This window comes from Trichosurus vulpecula, chromosome 4 (assembly GCF_011100635.1).
Source record: "Trichosurus vulpecula isolate mTriVul1 chromosome 4, mTriVul1.pri, whole genome shotgun sequence".
In the NCBI taxonomy this organism is placed as follows: domain Eukaryota; kingdom Metazoa; phylum Chordata; class Mammalia; order Diprotodontia; family Phalangeridae; genus Trichosurus; species Trichosurus vulpecula.
The window spans coordinates 238,535,232-238,559,118 of NC_050576.1; the positions used below are offsets into that span (position 1 = coordinate 238,535,232).

Sequence of the window (23,887 nt, forward strand, 5' to 3'; positions counted from 1 at the left end):
TTCCTTCCTTCCTTCCTTCCTTCCTTCCTCCCTTCCTTCCTCCCTCCTTTTCTTTCCTTTCTTTCCTTCCTTCCTTCTTTCCTTTCCTTCCTTCCTTCCTTCCTTCCTTCCTTCCTTCCTTCCTTCCTTCCTTCCTTCCTTCCTTCCTTCCTCCCTCCCTTCCTTCTTTTCTCTTTCTTTCTCTTCTTTCTTCCTCCCTCCCTTCCTTTTTTTTTTTTTAACCTTTCCTGGGGAAAATCCGGCTGAGAACAATAGCACATGTTTTGATCACAACATAAGGCCAAGCCAAGCCTGTTCCTGCACATTTTGGTGCATTAGAGTTCTCTATTTATCAGTGATATGCTCTAGGAGAGCAATCCAAGGTCACACACTAAACAGTGTGCTGTGGAATTCTAGTCTGTTCATGCTGGAGGAATAAGAGAAAAGCAACTTTCATGGTGCTATAATCTTGTCCCATTCATTTCTTCCATGCTTCCTCCAACAGAATACCACAGTCTTAAGTCCCCTCCCTGCCATTTACTTGAAGTCAGACAGGCTAAAGAGAAAAAGAGAAAGTGGAGAAAGTGAAGCCCAGATCGGTCTGTTTGTGAGCATATGCACCTGTAATTATAGCATGTCTAGAACTGGAAGGGACTTCTGAGGTCATTCTGTGTTGGACAGAAGATACTAAGGCCTACATTGCTGAAGTGGAGTTTGACTAAGCACACACAGCCAGCTTGTGGCAGAACTACAGCTAGAACCCAGTTCTCCCGATTCTTAGGCTAGTGATCTTTACTCACACTGGGCTGTTTTCTGCCCTGACTTCTATCCTTTCCTCCCCAACCAAAATGCATAGGTGTGGACACCTATAAAAATACACACATACACATATGCAAATTTTTGTGCACACAGGAATAGATTACACAGTTCACTTGGCAGCTTTTCAATGTTCTGCTCTGAGGACCTCAAGGTGCTTTGTTAATTAATCCTTAATTAGTCATTCAGTCAACCCCTCTCATTCAATGGGTGTGAGAACCGTATTAGGCACCATGGGATGGACACAAAAGATGCTGAAGACACAATCCCTACTCTAAAGAGATTTATAATTGAGTGAAGAAGAGAACATATAAACACAGATGACTGAAGAACATTTAAAATACAGTACGATGACATGTCTAAATCAACATGACACAAATGGAGTAGATGAGCACTGAAGGGACAGCATTCCATAAGGAGCTAGTTTTAGGCTGGATTCTAGTGGCAGCAAGGAATATGTGCATTAGGACTTAGGAGTAGACATTGTGTTTATGAACAAATAGAGCCTAGTTCAATTTGGAGAGACACACCACCAGGATGGCTGAAGCATGAAAATTTTTCTCTCATTACTGGAGTGTCCATTGAGTTATACAATCACTATGGTTTGTATAGTTGAAGAAAAGTCCCACATTGACATTGAAGGCAAGGATATAGATTCTCAAAGGAAAATGAAGACAAACATTCCCAGTGAGAAGCATGGCAGCATGAATGTGAGAATAAGCAAGATACATATATATGTATATATGTACATATATATGATATATATATATACACACACATACACACACACATACATATACACACACATACAGGGAATAGCAAGCAATGAATATGATTGCTGCAGAATTGAAAACAAACTATGAATTTGAGATGGGGTGGGGGCCATGGATGAAGGATGTTGAATGCTAGATTGATGAGTCTAAACTGACCTGAGGGGCAGTAACTGAGGAAATAATAAAGGTCTATTCATTTTCTAGATGGGAAACTGAAAGACAGTTAACATGTAGCCTAAACATTCTGATTAGCCATACCATTTGGTACCCTGCTCTATAAGATGCACATGTTCTTTATTATTTGTTTCATAAAACATGATGTGTAACTAACTCCAATGTATATAGAGAATTCTAGAATCCCAGAATTTCAGAGTAGAATTCAGTAATCAACTAGTCCAATCCAGAGTCAAAAAGCATCTCCACTGTAACAATGTTACATGTCCAGCGTATGTATATATATGTCTATCTATCTATCTATCTATCTATCTATCTATCTACTTAGTACTTCCAAATACGATGAACCAAGGAATTGTGCACTCAACTCAAAGCAGCAAGTGATTGGCGCATATTACTTGCATTTAAATAGTTGATTTTATCATATGTAAACACTTGAAGAATGGTATAATAAAGAGAGAGCCAGCCATAGAGTCAGAAACACTTGAACTCCAGTCCTCTGATACATACTGTTGGGATCACCATAGGCAAGTCACTTAAACTCTCAGTGGTCCAAGCAACCCTCTGAGACAGTTAAGGTAGATGAGGTACCAGTGGAAGTAGTTTCCATAGTAGGAATTCCCCATGCAGATGAAATCAAAGGTATAGACCAAAAAAAGAAAACATATTTTTTCTTAAGCTAATATTTAAAATGCATTACTTAAAAATATTCTGTTTGATTGGGGTCATGAGGATAGAGGGTAAAATAGAATCTATCATTTGAACATTAAAAAAAAATTGGGCAAGATGATCACCTTTGTGAAGAACTTATATACAGATACTTTAGAGTAGATTGCATTTGATTTGACAATTATTTTTAATTAGATTTAACTTTCTAATTATGTTTAAGTTTAATACAAAAATAGATTTAACTCCTAGAATATATATGAATTAATGGTAGAGGGACTGGTCAAGAGACATTTGCAAAAAGAATAGCTATTGTAGGATAAGAATTGTCCCCTGGAAACCAGCAACTAAATCGACAGACATGTATTCCAGTTTTTAACTCCTCTGTTTGGCGAGTAGAAAAATGGATGAATTTCTTCCTCTTCCCCGTTCCTTCACCCATTCCTCATGGAGGATCCTCTAAACAGGTATAAGAGGGAAATAAAACTGAAGCAGTGAGTTGCATAATTCACAATAGCATATGTGCCCCAATAGTGAACAAACACTCTCATTTTCTATGTTATTTAAAAGCGGGACCTTGGGGGTCACCCAATACAAGTCCTTCTACAAATAAGAAGACTTAGGCTTGGAGAGGTCAAGTAGATTGCCTGACATGGCCAGAGCTATTAAGTGGCAGAGGAGTAATTCCATCTTTCTTTTCCATCATGGGTTAAAAAAAAAAAGATAGCATCAGTCCCCAAGCCAATAGGTTCTACACAATCAACTATTATTAATAGATTCTCCAAACATGATGTTCATTGCCAGCTAGGAAAGCTAAATAGAGAAACTGATTAAACATTTACATAGTGCTTACTATGTACCAGGCACTGTGCTAAACACTTTTTACAAATATCATCTCATTTTGTCCTTACAACAACACTGTGAGGTAGGTACTATTTTTGTCATTCACATTTTACAGCTGAAGAAACTAACGTAGTCAGAGGTTAAATGTCTTGCCCAGGATCACAAAGCTAGCAAGTGCCTAAGGAAAGACCTGAACTCAGGTCTTTCTGATTCAAGGTCCAATAAACTGCCTCCAAAAACACCTACCCACACCACCCAGCAAATGATCATTACAGAGTTCAGAACATATCTCCAACACTTAGCACAGTGCCTGGCAATAGGTCCTTAATAAATGCTAGTTGACTTACTGACTGACTCACTTCACCTTCACACCTTTGAATAATTTCGCTCCACACTGTTCTCAAAGGATGAAATAGTTTGGTAGAAATAGGCAACTTTTTTTTTTTTGCTGATTTTGGAAAACAATATTTAAAACACAGTGAATTTTTCCCAGAAGTTAAATTTAGACAATGTGTCTGCATTTAGATTTTTTTTTCATTTCTGCTTTATGCGTTTGATAGATTATTTTATTTAATTATCCAATTAAATGATTATCATAGATAAGAGAATTGCTAAAGATCAGTTCATTAGTTAAATTTTGTAATAGACGCACCTAGAACAAGGCAGAATAGTGTACAGGGAGTGATACCTGTTGTTGTTGTGAAAAAAAGAGATAATATGTAATGAGAAAGTTGAGATTTGGGGTACCAGAATGTCATATATCTATATATATGTATATATATATATGTATATATATATGTATATATATATGTATATATATATATATATATATATATAACGTTTTATCAAACTAATTGATTTAGGTTGCTCTAAAAGTAGAGAATGAACAAAGGCATCTAAGAATAGGAAAAAATAAGACTTTCATACTTGAAGGTGGAGACCATTGTCTTCAGAAACATTTTCTGACTAGTGAATTTCATATATTTTTCTGATTGTAACAATTAATCCCACCTCCTCTACTTTTCTCTAGCGGTGTAGTTGGTTATTTTCAAATCCAGTGCAAATTCATTAAACCATGACCTGGGGCTGGGTGCAGAGACAAAAACAGCGGGAGTATTTGTCTGAGAATAGGCATATCAGTCAATGCTTGCTTCTGATTACAAAACCAACTCTGGGTATAGTTCAATTAATTTGCCCCTAATCATAAACATTTGGCAAACTGGAATCAGAAATAGAAATAGTACTGACAGGAACAGTCACAATGAAAATAAGAACAGAGAAAAGGAAGACCTGCATCCATGGACTCCAACTGTGTGCTCCTATTCTGACCTTGATGGGTCAATCTATCTGCTACTGATTGCTCTCTTTCCTTGCAGGTATCCACAACATTTGCCTCGCTCACCACACCCTAGGTTGTGTGTGTGTGTGTTTTTTTTTCCTCAACCATGAAACAGCTCTATAGGAATATACTTTTTAATAAATTGCAAAACCCAAAGTTTGAATAAAATGTGGCAAGAGAAAGAACTATTTGATTTTGTCTTGTATATACTGTAGTACTGACTGTGGTGCTTTCTTAATTTTGAAGAACTACCAATTATTTACAATACAGGTAAGTACATTACTAAGGTCTATTTTTTTCATGTTGCACGAGAGCACTTTCTTTTGTTGAAATGTATTTACATTGTATCATTTTAGTTTGCCAATAACTCAGAAAACTGTAAGACTTGGGTTCTGTCCAAAATTAATTGACTGCTCAGAAACAACTGGAAGGTTATACAGTAAATTAGACTTACTGAGTCCCAGTGTCCCTTGTTGGCAATTAACAAGTCCCACTATCAGTTAATAACTGTTTTCTTTGTTGAGATTTTAAGGTTGAGCCAATCTGGAAAATGTAGTGGAAAGACCTAAGGGGGAATGCCCATTCTTTGAAATGGACAATGTCTGCATCTTTCTGACCTATTCTATGTTACAGAAATGGAGAGTGGGAGATGGGGGTGGGGAGGTGGAGGGTGCTTGAAGCAAACAAGGCTAGGCCCCTTTAAACCACATTCACCACTGTCATTATTGTTGATACGAAGAGAAGCCAGCTAAAAATCCTATCTGAATGGGATTAAATGTGTTCCTTACTTTCAGTGTTCACTTAACTCTGCACAGTAAAGATAGACATGCTATGATAAAATGGTTCTATATTTAAAATAATGATCATTACTCTTTTTTTTGAGGGTGAGGGTCCCAGTAGATCAGATTTTTAAGTGAACTTCATTTACAAATTACCTTAAATCTGCATATTTCTGCTGTATCCAACATAACTTTAAGTGTCTTGCCTAATTAATAAAGTTTTATAAAACTAACACTTGCAAAAAATATCATTCCCAAAGAAGAAAAGTGGAAGAGAAAGTTAATTTCTTTCTCCTGTGACTTCAACTGCCTTCTCAAAATTAAGTTAATTATTTTCACGTAAGGTCCTGTCCCCACTTCAAATAAATGTTCATTTTTGGTTAGATTTCTCACTTGTGACTCACATGTATGCTAGGATGAAATATGAAATAAAGTACATGAGGGACCCACAGAGCTTTAAGTTCAAAGGAGACTCAAAAAAAAAATCTCAAAGTGAAGACTGGCAATTCACTCAGCCCTGTTTCAGCACCTGCCACACAGCAAATAATCAGGGAAAGGAGATATGAAATTGAAAAACAGACTACATCTTTGAAAACTTCGACATGCTTCTTATTGGAGACATATGTATAACTATGCACATGTAATACACATATATACATGTATATAAACATATGTACACATATAAGAAGATACAGCCTATACATGCTAAGGAAGGTTACCTGCATTGTTTCTTGAGACATTCGAAGAACCTTTCTAGTGTTTTTTTTTTTTTTTACTATTCTCAGTCTGTTGACCTTAATTTTTGCTGATCACTAGTTAGAGATCACTTGGTTCCAATTAAGTTAGCCCCAGTCACTTAAGTGGATAGTACTCCCCCATCACTAAGCCCTCAGGTTTTATATTGAGTTCATTTGTTCCTCCTCCGGTCCTAATTCCTATAAAGTCTTTCCTTAAGTACAGTCTTTCAAATCCCACTTCATAAACCCCCAGCATTCCTAGCTCTTTGGAAACTACTTTGGAACCTACTGCCTTGTTTGGCTTTCCACAAGAATTATTGTTGTGAATGAAATAAATCCCTTTGTTGTGCCATTGTAGCATCATTTTGCAATGCACATTTTTCAAATAAGATTTTTTTTCAGATATTTGGTTTCAAAATATCCAAAAGAAAAGGAAAAAAACACTTCTATAATTCAATCCACAATATTATTTCTGGCTACATAAACACACACACACATACAACTGGTAGCTTCCAAATCATCATACTTACTATTATGGGATTTTGTGCAATAGGATGATTATTCATAAAACAGTATGAAGAAACATTAAAGAAAATCAGAATTTTGGTGTATTAAAACAACCGTAGGAATTGGAGTGGAAGCACCTGAGCTTACATCCCAGCTTTATCATTTGCTATCTGTATGACCTTGAGGAAGTCCCTTAATCTCTCAGTTTTCCCATTTGAAAAATTAAGGGGTAAGATTGGATGACCTCTAAGATACCTTCCAATACTAAAGCTGCTCAATGTCTTGAAACTTCTCCAATAAATGATAAGCTGAACTGCACTTACAATTTGTCAGAAGTACTAATGAACTGAGCTGAAAATGGTATCATTTAAGGTTGGTTATTACAAATCATCTAGATGAAGAGGAATGATTGTATATTAAAGGATTCTAAAATGTGATTATTATGACTCAGGGAAAAAATGATAATAATAATAGCAAATCCCTCTCAGATCTGGCTCCACTAAGGTGATAAGTGATCATGACTCAGAAGAGAGTTGAAAATCAAATATGAGTAAATTGCAGCAAAATCATAAAACGATTCTAATTACCCTCTGCATTAAAAAAAAAAAAAAAAAACAACAAAAGCTAGGCTTTTCAAGAGACTGTGGAGTTGTTAGGAAAAGAGCTGATCTCAACAAATGAAAGGGTGGGGGCAGGTGGGGGGGTTAGTCCATTTAGAGCCCTCAAACTGCCTAATTTAATACAAAATTGCATTCTCATAGGATACATTTATTTTCATTGAATAGATTTGCTTCCTTTCAAGGAGTGAAATGAGTATCACCGTCTAAGACATGTCATAGTTGCTTTTGCATTTGAACTAAAATATGTGTCTAGGCTTATAGTGGACTTTGATCTGCCTTATCTTGGGCACTATTTTTCAAAAGTCTAAAACATCAGGAGCATTGGGGCTTGGACTTTGACCTGATTTGCATAATTTGCTCTGTTCTTTTAAGTGCAGCCTTATCTAGGATATCAGGATCCCCATCAGAAGAAATTATCCTTGTACTTGGTACTTGGAGGTTGTTTTGTGTTTCTGTAGTGCCTATGATTTTCCTTGGCCATTGATGAATGAGGAAGGCAGGACTAATAATATATTTTAGGAAAGAGAAAGACTGAACTGGATTTTAGGACATGATCAAAAAGGAATTTGGAAACAGGGCAAAGACTATGGCTAGATTACAGAGATACAAAGAAGAATTCTCCTAATTATTAGGACTGACTTCCACGGGTCTCTAGTCATGCCTCTTTTTGAAGAAATAAGGGGAAAGGAATGGGGAAGAAAGGAGCTATGATAAAGCAAGAAACAAGACAATAAGTGATAATATCAAATGCAGTAATAGGAAAGAAGGGGAAAAGAGGGAGATGTGAAGAAAATGCAAAGTGGCTCTTGCAATACAGAACCCCTCATGCCTGGTGGCATTTAGAGAATGAAAATCTTTCCGGGAGCGGCAGGGGGCATAATAGTGATGCTGTGATTAAAAAGTTGGCCTTGAAGTCTGGATGATTAGATATCAAGTCCTGCAAGAGACCTGCTGGCTGTTTTGCCTTGAGCTAGTCACTTGACCTCTCAGTGAAGCCAGATGCAGTGAAATGAGAACTAGATCTGGCATCAGAGAACACGAGCTCCAATCTAGGCTCTATCACTTACTGGCTGTGTGACCTCAGGAAGCTTACTCAATTCGCAGGCCTAAATTTCTTCATCCTGTAAAATGAGAGGTTTGCACTAGATTATTCCTAATGACCCCTTTAGCTCTAAATCAATTGTCCTACATTCAAAACCCTTGCTTATCTACGTGACTGCCCTCCTCTACAACAAAACAGCAGCCACCCCACCGCTGCAGAAAGGGAAAAAAAATCCATAGATAATCATTTCATCTAACAGTGACTCCCTAGCTATGCTTGCAAAATAATCTTATTGACAAAGGTGTCAGGCACAAATTACTCAATCGCAAAGAGTTTGCCCTGAAAATACCATCTACAGATACATTAAGATGGCATGTGTGTTTGTGTGGGTGTCCGACATCTGTACGCAAATTTCTGGAGCTATGCAGAGACGGATATTTGGTCTAGAGAAAAGTCTCTTCTCCAGTGTAGACACTGTTGAGGCCTTTTAAAAGCACATCCTTGGTGGTGCAACCAGACACTAAACAAGAAGCTGCTTTTCTCAACACTCCCCTGGAAAAAACAAAACAAAACAAAACAAAAACAACTTGATGTAAAGCGTTATTGACATCCGGCGAATTACATTCAGGGGGTAAGGGTGGACTTCTCCTGTGGGGTCTTGGAAAAAGCACAAATTGAAAACCCCGAGTTGGTCTACACGATTCTGCAGGAATCGCTGGGGCTCTGGCGCCCTCTCCTGGCCTATCTTCGTCGGTGCCGACTCTCAAACTTCCATATTTTTTTTTTCTGGGTCAACTCCGTTTCCTACCAACACCAAGATACCAGTGCCTTAAAATAAATAAATAAATACATACATACATAATTTAAAAAACCTATTATCTTTGGTTTCACTCACACATCAGTGGGCTACAGCTGGAGTTATTGTCAAGTCCATTTTCTTTCTCCAACGTCACTTTAATGACTCGCAGGAAGGGAGGGGAAAGGTTGCAGCCGTATCTGTTTTTTAACTGAAGCACGACTTTTGCAGAAAGTGGGAGGCAGGAAGATGAGAGCAACCAAATGCCAAGGCGCGGAAACTTTTCCAGTTAACCGGCTTCAGGGTCGTTTTCCTGAGAGGGAGGAAGTTTCAAAAGATCAAATAGGTCACAGCACGTGCCCCCAAGTGCAAGTTTTAAAGACTGTATTGCTACAGCCCGGCTTCCCTCTGTGCCGGACGCCTCCAGTCTTCCCCAGGGCTAATCCAACCCCGAGCCCTGCAATCCACGAGATTTTCACTGCTCACTTCCCGCCTTTCCTTCCAGTTTAGGAAGCCAACCTGGGCCGGACTGACCTTGGCAACACAGTTGCAAAGTCTGCTACTGCCACAATGCATGGAGAAAAGATAGCAAATAGCAAACCTTTGTTGTTGTTCATTTCTTTCCGTTCCCTTTCTTTTTCTTTTTTTAGTCCCATTAGGCGTTCCAGAGGGGGTAGGGAGAGGGGAGGGAGAATTTGAACCACATCACAGCTCTGTAAAAACATCTTAATAGAAAGTTCTGGGGGAAGGGTGAGGAAGAGGATCCGAACTCAAACAGGGACGGAACCGTCTAGCTGGGTGTTGCAGGTCAAGCTTTGTATCCTCTACATATGTCTATTTTTTCAAAACGTTTTTTTATTAGGAAAGCTATACCAGACGCATCATCACTATACAATGATTAAACATTACCTTTACAATTGATAGTCACTGGAATTACAGAATAAATATATGCACATTTGTTTCTGAACTTTTGTGAGAAAAAAAAAACATTAAAAGTGCTTCCTACAAAGCTGTTAGTGAGATATTTATATATATCCAGTTGCTTTTTATATTTTATATATATATATATAGCTATTTATATATGTATATAAGAAAGTGCGGATGTTCTCCAAAGAATCTTGGCATCAGGATGAAGTCACAAAAAAGTTGCTTATCCCAAGCGCACCATGGGGGGGCTTCTTAGTTTCTGTGGGATTTGGCCTGGGATGGGACTGGGGTTCGGGGAACGGTGGGAAGGTAGAGCGGAGAGACAGAGCTGAGGAGGGCAGCCGAATGCTTAGGAGGGGTAGATATAGACGTACTGGAAGGGTAACGAGTGAACGTTGGTGTGTGCGTGTATCTACGTGCGTGCGCGCGGCTCTACGCGCGGGGTCGCGCCCGCGGAGAAAGGCGGCAAAGGGAGGAGGGGTGGGAATCTGGAGCTGTGCGTATGTAAGAGACAAGAGAGTGAGAACATTCGAGCAAGACCCGCCCCCTCCCTCCCCCTCTGCATGCAGCAAACTGCATTGTTAATACATGTACAGAAATCTGCGCCATGATGGACAAGAAGAGAGAAAGCCCAAAGGCCGACCTTATTTTTTTTCTTTCCCTTCCCCACAAACCAAAAGAAAAAAAAGTTACTAAAAAAAAAACCACATAGAATTTTACTTAATTAGGATCAATACAAAGATCCCAGATAATATACCTTTAACATGGCACAGTCAAAAGTCTCAAGTTTCAGTATAAAAAAATAATGATTGATAACATTTGCTGGCAAAATTCTGCGAAGGCACTTCATTGATTAATGATCTGAGTATGGCCCGTCCTCCAAAACACATCTGGGAGGGTAAGAGCATACATCTGTATTCTCTAGTTATCATGCGGATTTTGTTTTGTTGGGGACAGGGCAGGGTCTGAGCAAGAAAAGGACTGACTCATTAGAATCGGGCGAAAATCGGGGGAAAAGATATATATATATATATATTTTTTCTTTTCCTTTTGAAAAAAAAAGCGCTAAACCTTTTAAATTTTATTATATTATTATTATTATTATTCTTTCCGTTAGAACCTATAGGTTGTCTTCTCCAGGACTTCGAGGTAATCCGGCTTGGTTTGGAGTTTGGCCCTTAACTCGAGGTATTCGCTTTTTTGGGTTTGGGGGTCTGTGAAGCCCTTTCCAGCAGAGAACAGAAGGGTTTCTTTGAGTCTGGCGTCTTGCTGTAAGTCTGGGTATTGCATGCCAGGAGGGTGGACGTGCAGCTCCTTTAACTTGGGCACTGTACCATAGAGACAGTCCACGAAGCCCACCGTACAAGGGGTTGGCTGCGGTCTCTCTCGATCAAGCAGAATGCTGCCGGGACCACATCCTCCCCCCGGTGGAAAAAGCACCACCCCTCCATTCTTTTCGTGGTGCCGGAACCCAGCCAAGTCCCCGCCAGTGCCTCCCACAACCCCCGCCACCCCACTTCCGGCTGGGTGGTGAGGGTGGGGGTGGGGGTGAGGGTGATTCATGGTCACTATGGTGTTGAGTTGGGAGCTGGACACTGCCAGGGTCCACTCCTTCTCCTTCTCCAGCAAGGTCCGGTAGTTACTGTTAGTCTCCTTGGCTGTCTCAGGGAATTGCTCCCCGCCCAGGAGCTCACCCATTCCTGGGGGCTGTGTCCCCGGACCCCCCCTCTCAGAACCCCCAGCCTCCGGGCCTGCCACCACAGTGGAGGCCTCCTCCTCTTCCCGGGGCTTGTAAATAGGGTTGTTACACATTTGGGTGACTGGGTGGGGGATGTAGTCGTAGACGTGACCCACGGGGGGCGCTTTTTCCGGGGAGGGGTGGCTGGGCCGCCCCCCACCCCCGCCACCCCCTCCACCGCCCCCACCCCCTCCGCCATCCTCAAAAAGACGGTGGCACTGCATCTGTATCCCGGTCAGGTCCACTCCCTCCTGGCGTTTGCGGAATGGTAGCTTCTTCCGACGCCTCCTCAGCACGAAGGCAAAGAGCCCCGCAGCAATGAAGACTGCTGAGAAGAAGAGGACGAGCAGGCTGAGAATCAGCACAGAGAGGGGCACAGCGCCCCCCGGGGGGGCAAACTCATAGGGAGAGGCGCCGGTGGGACCCCCGGCGGGATGGTCCTCTCCAGGCAAGGCGGGGGAGGCCCCAGCGGGCGCCAGGTGCACCATCTCTGGGCACAGCACTTCCAGCTCCACGGTGCGCACATCCCGGTGGGTGAGGTTCTCTGGGCTTCCGCAGAGCACGTCTCCTACTACGCTCACCGAACTGATGGTCTCAATCCACTGCTTGAGGGGGACCAGGTCGCAGGTACAGTCCCAGGGGTTCTCGTTGAGGTCGATCTGTACAATGGCATTCAGGTGCTCCAGGACGCCAGCCACTGGAAGGTACAGGAAGTAATTCTTGCGGAGGTTGAGCCGGGCCAAGGAGGTGCCAGCGAAGGCGTCGGTGGGCAGCGTCCTCAGCAGGTTATTGTTGAGAAAGAGCAGTTTCAGGTTGGGCATGAGGCTGAATGCTGCCGGCTGGATCTCGCGGATGACATTGAACTCAAAGTAGAGATAGTGCAAGCTCTGGAGGCCTCGGAACATGCCGGGAGTTAGCCGCTCGATGTCATTTCCGTTCAGGAAGAGACTCTTCAGGTTGGGCAGGTTGATGAAGGCCCCATCCTGGACATAAGATATCCGATTGTTCCCCAGGTGCAAGAGATCCAAAGATGAGAAATTCCAAAAATCCGAGCGGTAGATCTTCTGAATCAGGTTACTGCTCAGGTACAGTTTCTTGGCATTCAGGGGCCTCGGAAGAAGTTCCGAGATGTTATTGAACCCTCGCTCTTTGCAGTTTACTGTCAAGCCCAGATCATTAATGTGCAAGCTACAGATACACCCAGTAGGGCAGATGATAGGAATTGGGGGTCTGGTCTGATACGCAGCAATAGGGGGTTGGTTTGGCCCAGGGTACAGGCCTCTGGATGTTGGGGGTGGTTTAGGTGTCCGGGGTTGCTTAGTGGGTTTGGGCTGTTTGTTGGAAGCCTTGTATTCAACAGAAGATGCAGTGAAATGCACAGAGGACAACATGGAGGAGGGCTTAGTAGGCCATGCATTCTCCTTGCTGGATGACAATTGAGGAATCCCCAAACTGGCCTCCACCTCTGAATCAGACAGCAGGGGACAGAGTTCAGTCTTCTTGATTTCCCTCAAGTCCTTACCATGAAAGTGGAAGGGGGTCTCACATGTAATATCTCCAACCAGGGCCGTATATGGTATTCGTTCAAGCCAGCTCTTTAATTGTACAATTTCACAGGTACAATTCCAGGGGTTTTCCTCTAGTTGGATCTCCATCAAGCTCCTACCAATATGGTCCAGCATTCCTCGATAAGAAAGGACCTTTAGCCGATTTCCCCTAAGGTCCAAATGAGTCAAAGAGACAGCCTTAAATAAATTGGTAGGAAGTATGGGGATGAGGTTATCATTCAGGATTAGAACCCTCAATTTGCTCAAGTTCCGAAAGGCCCCACTCTCAATCCGTTTAATGACATTGTAATCTGCCTGCAGATATTCTAGACTTTCCAAGCCCAGGAAAGTGTCGTTTCTGAAGATGTCCAGTTTATTCTCATGTAGATACAGCCTCTTTAAAACCTTGAGGCCATTGAAGGCTCCTGTCTGAATGTCCTGCAAAGCATTGTTCCCAAGGTTAATAGACACAGCATTGTTTAAATGAACAAAACTGTTCGTGTACAATTTCCTCATGGAATTCCTCTGCAGGTAGAGTTTAAAAGGTCGGGACCAGAACTCGGTAATCTGACTAATATTTGTAAATCCTTTACTGTCGCAATGGATATGGAAAATACTTTCTTTCACTTCACAGTAACATGGATCAAAGCACGGTTCATCTATTTCCTCTGAGTCCTCTATCAAGGGAATAGGTGTAGTCCATCCTAGGGCAATTGTGCTTAAAAGAATTATCCACAGCATCCTTCCTTTTTGGAGAGTTTCAGCCATGGGAGGTGTCATCACTCAGTGCTGATCAAACTGCAAGAGAAATAAAAATGTGGATTTTTTTTTTTTAGCATTTAGTCATAATGCACTATTTTAAAATAAACTCCTACATGTGGGGCTTTTTATGAGCCTTATGGAAAGTTCAGCCATTGTTAGGCCAATGTTCAAAACAAACCCAAGCTAGGTTCAATGTTCTGAGAATGCCCTATATTTTGGATTTGAGAGACACTAAAATGTTTCATCATGAGTTACCCTTTGCCTCAACCTATGTCACACCTAGTCAATGGCTTATCACAGAAACAGCCTTTTTGTGCCCCCTTATAGCAAACAGAAATATGAGAGGCAAACAGTTCACTTTGATGCAGAGACAGAATCCATAATATTAAGATATATTAAAGATTACAGAGTTTCTTCCCACCCCCACCTCCCATACTCATCACAGCCCTGCCCTGAGAAGGAGGAAAGATCAGTAACTCCTATGAAAAGTCCAAATAAAAACCTGTTGGGAATACAGTTCATTGAAACATAGGTCTACGTACGTACACATACATACACACATACATTCAGATATACACACACAGCTCCCCAGAGTTATTATGTTAGATGGTGCAATAAAATGATCTGAGACCATATTCTATTTCTTTTGGCTGGAATGTGCAAGATGGATTGATATCCTTGGAAGACTTAAGCATTTTCTTGAGAAAATATTACAGTATACTTGATAAATGATGATGAGCAGCAGCATAAAGTCCTTCTACCTCCCCCCTCCCAAAAAAAACACCCTATGGAGAGTATGCAGGTGTTAATTAAACAATCACTGTCCACGTCTTTGCTTTGTTAAAGCATTTAGAAATATTGAGTTTTTCCAGAGCACATGCCCATGGAATTGGCAGGTCTAAGGAGAGGGACAGTTAAAGGCTACTGTATATGAGTATCTGTACATTGAATAGCTCCAAGACCCCAGCTTGGATTATTGTATCTTTGCCCAATGATAAACCAAGGGATCCTATGAAAAGCTGAGAGAGGGGGGTGAGGTGAGAGGAGAGAAGGAGGAGGCTTTGAGAGATGGGTGGAGAATAAAAGGAATGAGAAAAACCTTGACGCTTACCTGGGGATAAATGGGCTATCACACTGTATACATTTCAAAAGAAAGCTGTTCTCCAATAAAAAAAATGCAATGCATTTTGCTAATACACAGCTCCTTTCCACATGGTCCTCCTTTTCCTTCCCTAGATATCTTATAATGTAAAGGAATGTCTACATGAATAAATTATAATAATGCAGTTTATTTGATTGTCCTTCCGAAGGTACTGAATTAGCAATCTGAAATTGATGGCCTTTTATTCTATCATGAGAATTTAAAAAAAAATGCTTTTTGGCATATCTATCTTCCCCACACACATGGCAAAAAGGGGTATTTTATCAATTTGGCTTCTAACTTAGGTACTGAGAAATGAATTTATAAGGAAAATGGGAAAGAATTGGATTCAACTTGCATTAGAAAATGCACACAGCTGCAAGGAAAGGTGGGTCCAAGAGAAAGAGAAACACATTTCCTGCAAATAACCACTTAAAAACACATTTGCAGGAAAAGAAAAGAGAATAGTCTATTGCAATATCAATGAGTTCATTCAGTTTTCCTTGCAAAATAATGAAATCTACTTAATACCTTCTGTCCTTACCATCTAGGATCAAATCGTTATTTTTTCTCTACTGAGGTCTCTGAAATTTAGGGGGGAGGGGGAGAACAACACCAGAAGTATTTCACTTACCTGTTTTGAAGGATTTTTTTTAGCACATCTGAAAAAGCAACAACAAAACAACCCGGGAGTTTAAGCAATCTCTCTCTCTCTCCTTCCTCTCTCTGTCTCTATCTCTCTCTCACACACACATTCTCTCTCTCTCTCCTTTCTCTCTCTCTCTCCTTCTCCCTCTCCCTCTCCCTCTCCTTTTCTCCAGTGAAGGCTGGGGGTAAAAAAAAAAAATTTGGAAGAAAAAAAAATCCCCAGCCTCAGACGTGCTGTGAATGCGTGGACTCCTCAATGGGGCTTCTTTAGGATGCAGAGCTGCCGCTTAACACACTCAATGGAGGATGAAGAAGGGGGCTGCTGCAGGCACCCGGCTCCGCTGTTGCTGTTGCTGCTTTCTCTGGGCACCAGCAGCACATCAAGGGTGGGGGGGGAGGGAGGAGGGAGGGGAGGCTCAATCACAGTGGAGGATCTCGGGCTTCTCTCGCGCGCTTGTTTTTTTTTTTTCTTTTGGGGGGGGTGGGGGGGTATGTGTTGTTGCCCTGGATCAGGCTTCTCCACGTCATGAAAATGAGCTCCGAGAAAAGGAACAAATGAAGGGGGGGCGCGCTTAGCATGGGTTCGGGAGCGCGCACTGGGAAGCCCTGACTGCACAGTTTTCTCGTGTGTGTGTGTGTGTGTGTGTGTGTGTGTGTGTGTGTGTGCGCGCGCCTGTGTCTTAATACGGGGGTGGGGGTGGGGGTGGGGGTGGGAAAGCGGTCCAGGCTTAGCAAACGAAGAAAGGAAAAGAAGTAGCCACCGAGAATAATTTCAGTAGAGGGGAAAAGGAGGAGGTGAGGTCAATGTCAGGGTTGGAGGGAAAGGGTTGGCCCTGAACTCTCCAGCAAGGAAATCAGCGCCAGACTGGTTGACTCCCAAGTTCGGCTAAGCTCCGTTGATTCAGACGGTTTGGAAAGTAAGACTGCACGCCTGTCCCTAGACCTCCCAGATGCCCCGGCCTGACTGACAGTTCCCTTTCCAAGTACTGACCGAAAAGAGAGACCTACGCGCCAGGGGCCGGGAAGTCCCTCTGGAATGTACACGAGTGCCCTGGAACCCAAGCCCAGACTGTCCTCTGCGGCGACTGCTGGGGGCCAGCAGTGGCCGTCATTTCCCTTCAGTCCCTTTTGCACCAGGAGTCCTTTTGTTGGTGCCGCAGCTGAAGCCTTCTTCTGCCTCCCCGGGATACAACAGCCTCGTGTTGGCTTGCTGCTTTCAAAGGGAGGGAGGCAAAGCAAATCACTGGGAAGAGACCCGGATCACTTGGGTAACAGCAGGGCATTTCGCATTCTTCCACCGGGAAAAACGCGAGGCAGGGAAGAGGACCTTAACCCCTTTGCTTCTGAAGCCAAAACCTTCCCTCCCACTCCTCTAAAGGGAGAAGGAGGTAAGGGAGAGAGGGCTCAGTATGCGTGAGAGGGTGCTGCACCTGGTAGGCTAGGACCAGCAGGCAATTCAGATGTTCCCTCCAGTCTCCAAAAGGATTTTTCCCCTCCTTTTAAAAGCTCCATCCTCACCCCTTTTCACATGAAAGCCCACAAAAAGGTAATGCAGCTTTGTTGAGAAATCGGAGGTGGGGAAAGTGGTGGGCACAAAAAGGGACTGCTTAGAGGAGATCCCCAGCTGGCCGGCGTCCTCTGGGTTCGTGTGGTCAGAGATCCACTTGGGGGAAGACCTTGTGGCCCAGCATTGGGCTCTCTCTCCTTTTCCCCAGGACTTAAAGTTAGCACAGGGATTTTCCATCAAGTGTTGCGAGGAAATTGTCAAGAAAAACACGCCCCTTGATTGTCCATTTTGAAACTTAACGAGCTTCAAATATCTAGGTACCCCTGATAAACAATGCGCTCCTTCCAGTCATTCAATCCCTGCGTGCACGAGAACATGCGTTAAAAATGCATGCACATTCCCACCTTGGTTCCCAGGGACTCTGATGGGAAACTGCAGTCAATTAGGCAATGTAGACGCTGCTAAAGATCGTCTCACATTCTATGCCATAAATGGGTTCAATTTTCCCTCTTATACACTAGACTCACCCCTGTTTCTTCATATTCAAGGTAAACCACCCTAGCATCCTGCACATATACATGCACACGTATACACACACACAGACATAGACACACACGGATATACACATACACACCACTGAGTCCCCCATCTCGCCTATGAACAATCCAATTCCCTTCTCTCCCTCAGCTCCCCTCCCCCCACCACTCTCCTTTTTCCACTCTCTGACCCCCACCACCACGCGGTGCCTGGAGAATATTTCCAGGATCTTTTTAGAACCCAGAATCTGTTGGGGGAACATGGGGTAACTGAAATTCCGTCCTTTGCTATAACGCATTGATTGTCAATGAGCCTCCCTGGATTTGGGAATCGTTTTCTCTTGAACTGCACTCCTTAAAGCTCGTGGACAGCAGCTAAACAGTTAATCCTATTTCTACAATTTTCTCCCCCTCCCCATCCACCGCTGCAAGGGAGCCTCCATTGGGAGGGTCCTAAAAGTTAGAGGGACCCCAAGGAGTCCCCATGCATCAGATCGGTACACTGGAGCACTAGGCATCATTTGCTTATCAAAGAGCAGGACAAGGAGTCCTTTCTCCCCAACTCTAGCAGGCTCCAGGGAGCCAGTCAATAGCATCACCCCTACTCTTTAATTCGAAGAGATCTTCCCGGAGCTGAGTGAATGTGCCACTATGGAAGCTGAAAGAGTTCTCCCTTAGAAAACAATAATCAGAATAATTTAAACGCTGCATCATGCATTTTTCCGAAGCCTCCTACAAACCCCTCCCTAATCCTCTGCCATCCAGGCAAAACGAATTGGTGTTCAGAAAGGCAAAGTATTAAAAGCTAAAATCTTTTTTTTTTTTTTTTTAACTCTAACAGCAGCATATACAGGCCGATGGAGGTTGGGGGAGGGAGGGAGGAGGGAGAGGGAAACCTCAGATCTTTCACCTGGCCTATTTATTGGTTTTGCTCATCATCTGCTCTACTTACAAGGGGTTCGACACACATTCATCAGTCTCCTGCCCCCTTTCATTCTCCTGCTAGACACTCCAGTTCAACACTCAAACAGAGAATTAAAAAATGCAAGAATCATTTGAAAACGGACAGCACATCCATGCCTACGCAAATATAGTAGGCATGCCTGCACTAAAATACATTGAGGTTAAGTTATTGATTTCAATTAAGCAAAGTAGAAAAAGAGCTCAGTCAATACCTATCCATGTTGAGGACTAAAGCACTCCCGCGTTTGCTCTGAGTGGCTTGGCTAGCCGATCTGCAAACTCCTTAAGATGAATCGTATCCATAACGCCATCGCCTTGCTCTCTCTTGTGTCTTTCTCTTCCCCAGCCAGCAACTTTCAGAGATGCCACCAAACCACGCTTGTAATCCCTTTAAGTGTTTCCACTTTTGAGTCCTGTAGATGAGTTGAAGGGAGAAATGGTCGCTGCATATCTACTGAGGGTGGGGGGAGCACCAAACACCGCTACTCCGGAGACCCCAGTGCTGGGGAACTCGGCGCTTCGGCTTTGGAGGTCCTGGATCGCTATCAGCCGGAAGTTTCCAAGGACAGCATTAGTTTAATTTTCGAGCGAGGTCCTCTCACATAGACAAGGGCACGAAGTGTAAGATCCCTGGGAGACCAACGCGGTCTGAGTCCTGCTGCATTCCTTGCTTGCTTTCTTCTCCTCGCCCCTCACCCCTCTTCTGGAAAGGATGTCACTCACAGGGCAATCCTTGCCTGGTGCCTCCTTCAGTTAGGTTGAAGGTGGGACTGCTTCCTTCGCTCCCAGGGCATCTTTTACCCTGCTCCCTCGGGGTGGGTGGATGGTATAAGGAGTGAAGGGGAGGTGGGTGGTGGGCGGGGAGGAGAGGCGGCGGGCGGGGTTGAGGGTGGACCAGATCCAACTATTTATGCCAGCCTTAACCAGACGGGGAAGAGGCACAGAAAAGGGAAGGGGTGGGGGGGAGGGCTTGAAAAAAGATGGCCATATGGTTAGATCCGCGCCATTGGGTTCCGGGATTTAGGGCAAATGAAAGCGGAGCCCTGGTCCAGGAGGGGAGCCCTCTGACAGCAGGAACCTGCCGCCCTGCCCCCTTCTTGGTCCAGAGCTCCTGGGGACCGGAGAAGGGCAAAGCTGCAAAATGCTGGCGGAGGGGGACAGCCTACAGCGACAGTGGCCCGGTCTTTTGGAAGCTGCTCTGCCCAGAGCGCCACTTTCACTGGCCCGGAAATAACAGAAATCGGATCGGGCGGTACTTACCGGCCTCTGCGCCTTGCCTTGACTATCCAGCAGAAGATCGGGGCATCCAGGGCCACGCCGAACAGGATACGAGGAATCCCAACCCATCAATAGCCTGCCCACCCTCTCCTCTCCCAAACTGGGGAATTAAACAGCCAAAGCCCTGAGCCGCCCCCTTGATCATCCCAGCACCTGGAGCCTGGGCTAGAATGCCCCTCAGCCTCGGGCCCTCCCCCGCCGGCTAGGGAAAGATGCCGCCACTGCTGCTGCCGCTACTGCTGCTGCTGCGGCTGCAGTCCGCTCACACATCGCAGCCAGATCCCCTGGTGAGGGAGGAAATGGGCTTGGGGCTCTGGCTGGCGCGCTCTGCTCAGATATTCTCTCTCTCTCTCTCTCTCTCTCTCTCTCTCTCTCTCTCTCTCTCTCTCTCTCTCTCTCTCTCTCTCTCTCTCTCTCTCTTTCTCTCTCTCTCTCTTTTTCTCTCTCTCTCTCCCCCCCCCTCCCCCCCTCCCCCTAGTCTATCTACAAAACGCAACTCAGTTTCAAGAACAGATAGGGGTTTCTGCATCATTGGGAACCTCGAAGAGGCTCATTTTAACTTTAATTTCTTTGCAATGGTGAGGTAGAGCGCGTCTGTTTGGAAAATTACAGCCCCAGCGTGCTCAGGATTTCTCGGTTCAACACAGAGGGGACTGGTGGGTGCCTCCCCCCTCCCCCGCCCCATCCTCCCATCCAAGACCTCTCTAAGTGACGTGAAACCTGTCTCCCACCTTCGTGACAAACAAGCGACGGCCTGGAAAACGAACACATTTCCTCTTCATCTATTTACGCTTGCCTAGGAGAAGGGAGTAAACTGAAGGGGTGTGTGTGTGTGTGTGTGCGTGTGTGTGTGTGTGTGTGTTCGCGAGCGCGGGCGGGAGCGTGTAACTGTGTGTCTGTAGGGGGCGATGAAGAAAGGAGATGCGTGCCAGGATGGTGACAAAGTAATGAAATAGGGGCAGTCGTGTTAACAAGTATAGCATCTTTGGGTAAAGTGTCCTTCCAACATCCCATCCCCGTTAGTGTAGACCGTCGTCTTTCTCTGCAGTCACACGAATGCAGTCCTTTCAAGGCTTTGTCCAATCTGCAATGTAAACCAACGTTTCCTTTCGTTTTTAACAGCTCATTTTCACAGGGACAATATTGGGGGGAAAGGAAAGAAGTCTTCCACTAAACTCTCCAACTGAATAGGAAAAAAAAGTAGTCCCGGTAACAATCTCTGTATCTAGAGCCATTCCTTCGCCAAGAGCATGCAATAAATTGTACCAGACATTGGGGAGTTTTGAGTGGCTATTATAATTGTAGATGGGAAGGGAACACGACCTTATTTTTTAAAAAGCTTTTAAAAGAACTCTCCTTTGCCTCTTGCAAAAAAAAAAAAAAAGACAGGGCCGGACTTTTAATCTATATTTGGAAACCTTTGACAGGCTTGGGGAGAGACATTGCTTCCGTCTCTGGCTCGATGTAATGCACAGCATCCTAATGCTATGAGCATGAGATACAAAGGATCACCATTGTTGGGCTGTTACATGCAAGATTCTGGAAAGACACAACAGGTTCAGTGTCCGTGCTGCTTTTTTTTGGTGAAGGAGAGTTGGAGACCAGGGGTCACAAAGAAATCCAGGGCCCTCTGAAGGTTTCCCCGCACCCCTTTTTTTTTGTTAGAGGTCTTAAATTCAACACGAGACTGCTGGCTTTCTATCAGTATGCAATTTTCTGTTAAGCTTGAAACTTAAAATGGCCAACTTAGGCTCTTAGGATGTGAGATATAGAGCAGGAAGGGATATTAGGGGCCACCTAGTCAAACCCCCTCATTTTACAGAGGAAGAAACTGAGCCCTATGTCTCCCGAAATATTTACCACATTAAAGATTACTTCAGACTATCAATAAATGTCACACTGACTTAGAAACCGGTGAATGAAGAATCATTAGGTAGACAGCTTTCTTTTTTTTTTTCAAATACAGTATTTCAGTCCTGACATGAACCACAAACCTCTCCTTTTTCTAGGCTCAGTGAATCTTCAGATGTTATTTACACAGGATAATAAGGCAAATGGAAGGAACGTTTGCCTTCGGTTTCGCCGACAAAGGCTTCAAGTCAGATGTCTTAGCAGAGGGGAAAGGTGTATCACTCTAACATTTCAAGCAGATTTTTGTAGAAAGTAAAGTATAGAGGAGGAGTGGTGGAGAAATGAATCACTTAGACCCTTTCCTAGCCTCTTGCAGGTGGTTGTACAATTTGAAGCTAATCACTCTTGGGTACACCATATTACACGTAGGCAGCTGTGAAAAAAAAGAAGCACATACCCACATGCCCTGTGGGCCCAAAAATATTAGGTTGGACTTAAAAGAAATCAGACTAAGACTCAAGCTCTTTGATCTATTCTCTTGAGATTTGTTTTTTTTTTTTCCTCTTTTGGTGTTTCTCCTTTTTGGTGTCCTCCAAGAACAAGAAAAGGATTTGGTCAGAAGAGTCACTCTGCCTTGTCTGTGGGCAGATGCTTGCACAGCCTGGTAGCCACTAGGGAACAACAGGAGAAGGTAGCATGTTAATAATAGCTGACCTTTAGAGAGCACTTTAAAGTTTGCCAAGGCTTTGCCTACATTATCTCATCTCTTTCTTGAAACAGTTCTGGGAGGTAGGTGCTATTATTATCACTATTACACAGACAAGGAGATTCAAACTAAAGAAGTAAGTTGACATGTCCAAGAACTCACACCTAGCAAGTGTACATGACAGGATTCTAACCCAAGTCTTCCTGAAGCCAGGTCTTCGGTATTAGTCATTATGTCAAGCTGCCTCCCATCTTAATAAGAATGTGGCTATGGCCAATGGAACTATTTCAGACCAAATAGAGTTTTGATGACCCTAAAAATAGTGAACACTGTTTGAAAGGATATAAACATAATTCATTATCCATATAAATTATAGGTATAGTTATGTGTACAATACAGAATTTTTAAAAAGTATCAGAAGTGTTTGCTTCCTTAATGTAGCATTTGTATTTACAGAAGTTTATCCTGATTCAATTCGTTCATTTGTGCACCTACTATGTGCAAGACACTATACTACATTGGGCACTGGGGAGGAGATTAAGATTGAATAATTTAAAACAGAAGTGCTGGATATGAGAATGAGTGTTTAGCTACTTGAAGAGTTTCCCCCAACCCCTCCCAGAGAAGAAGTATTTTATGTTAAACCGTGTCCTTAAATACATTGATGCTTCCTTATTGGTGAACATCTTGTATAACATAGGCCCAGAGTATAAAACTGGGTGGGGGGAGCAGTAAATTTGTATAACACTATCTTCCTAAAGTATAACTGTGTACAGGTCACCCCCGCTGCCATTCAAGAAATGCCACTGGCTCCCTATTGCCTCCAGGATCAAATTTAAATCCTCTCTTTGGCTTTCAAAGATCTTCATATTCTGTCTCCTTTCTGTCTCTTGATCTTCTTGCACCTTCCTTCCATTCCTATACTCTGTGAACCAGGGACCCTGGCCTCCAAGCTCTTTCTCCAACATGATACTCCTTCCGTATCATAGTGTTTTCCCTGGCTGGCTCCCATGCCTGGAATTCTCTCCCTCCTCAGCTCCCTATCCATACTTCCCTGGCTTCCTTCAAGTCTCAGCTAAAGTCCCACCTTCTGCAAGCAAGCAACCTTTCCCAGTCCTCCTTAATCTTAGTGTCTTCCCTTTAAGACCACTCCCAATTTATCCTGTAAAAATAAATTCTGTACGTGGTTTTTTGCATGTTGTCTTCCCCAAT

The 23,887-nt window shown here is 43.4% G+C and overlaps 1 protein-coding gene across 1 annotated transcript; it reads right to left on the bottom strand.

Moving 5' to 3' along the window:
- Positions 1-11,094: 11,094 nt before the first annotated feature.
- Positions 11,095-19,315, bottom strand: SLITRK3 (SLIT and NTRK like family member 3). Its single transcript, XM_036756622.1, has 2 exons — positions 19,053-19,315; positions 11,095-14,081 (listed from the first exon to the last, which is right to left on the bottom strand). Exon 2 carries the CDS (start codon positions 14,061-14,063, stop codon positions 11,112-11,114), a length of 2,952 nt encoding a protein of 983 aa, XP_036612517.1. The 5' UTR covers positions 14,064-14,081; positions 19,053-19,315; the 3' UTR covers positions 11,095-11,111.
- Positions 19,316-23,887: the final 4,572 nt, after the last annotated feature.

What these genes read in the sequence shown, in the direction of transcription:
- SLITRK3 (XM_036756622.1), bottom strand. Translation starts at nt 14,063, where the DNA reads ATGACACCTCCCATGGCTGAAACTCTCCAAAAAGGAAGGATGCTGTGG.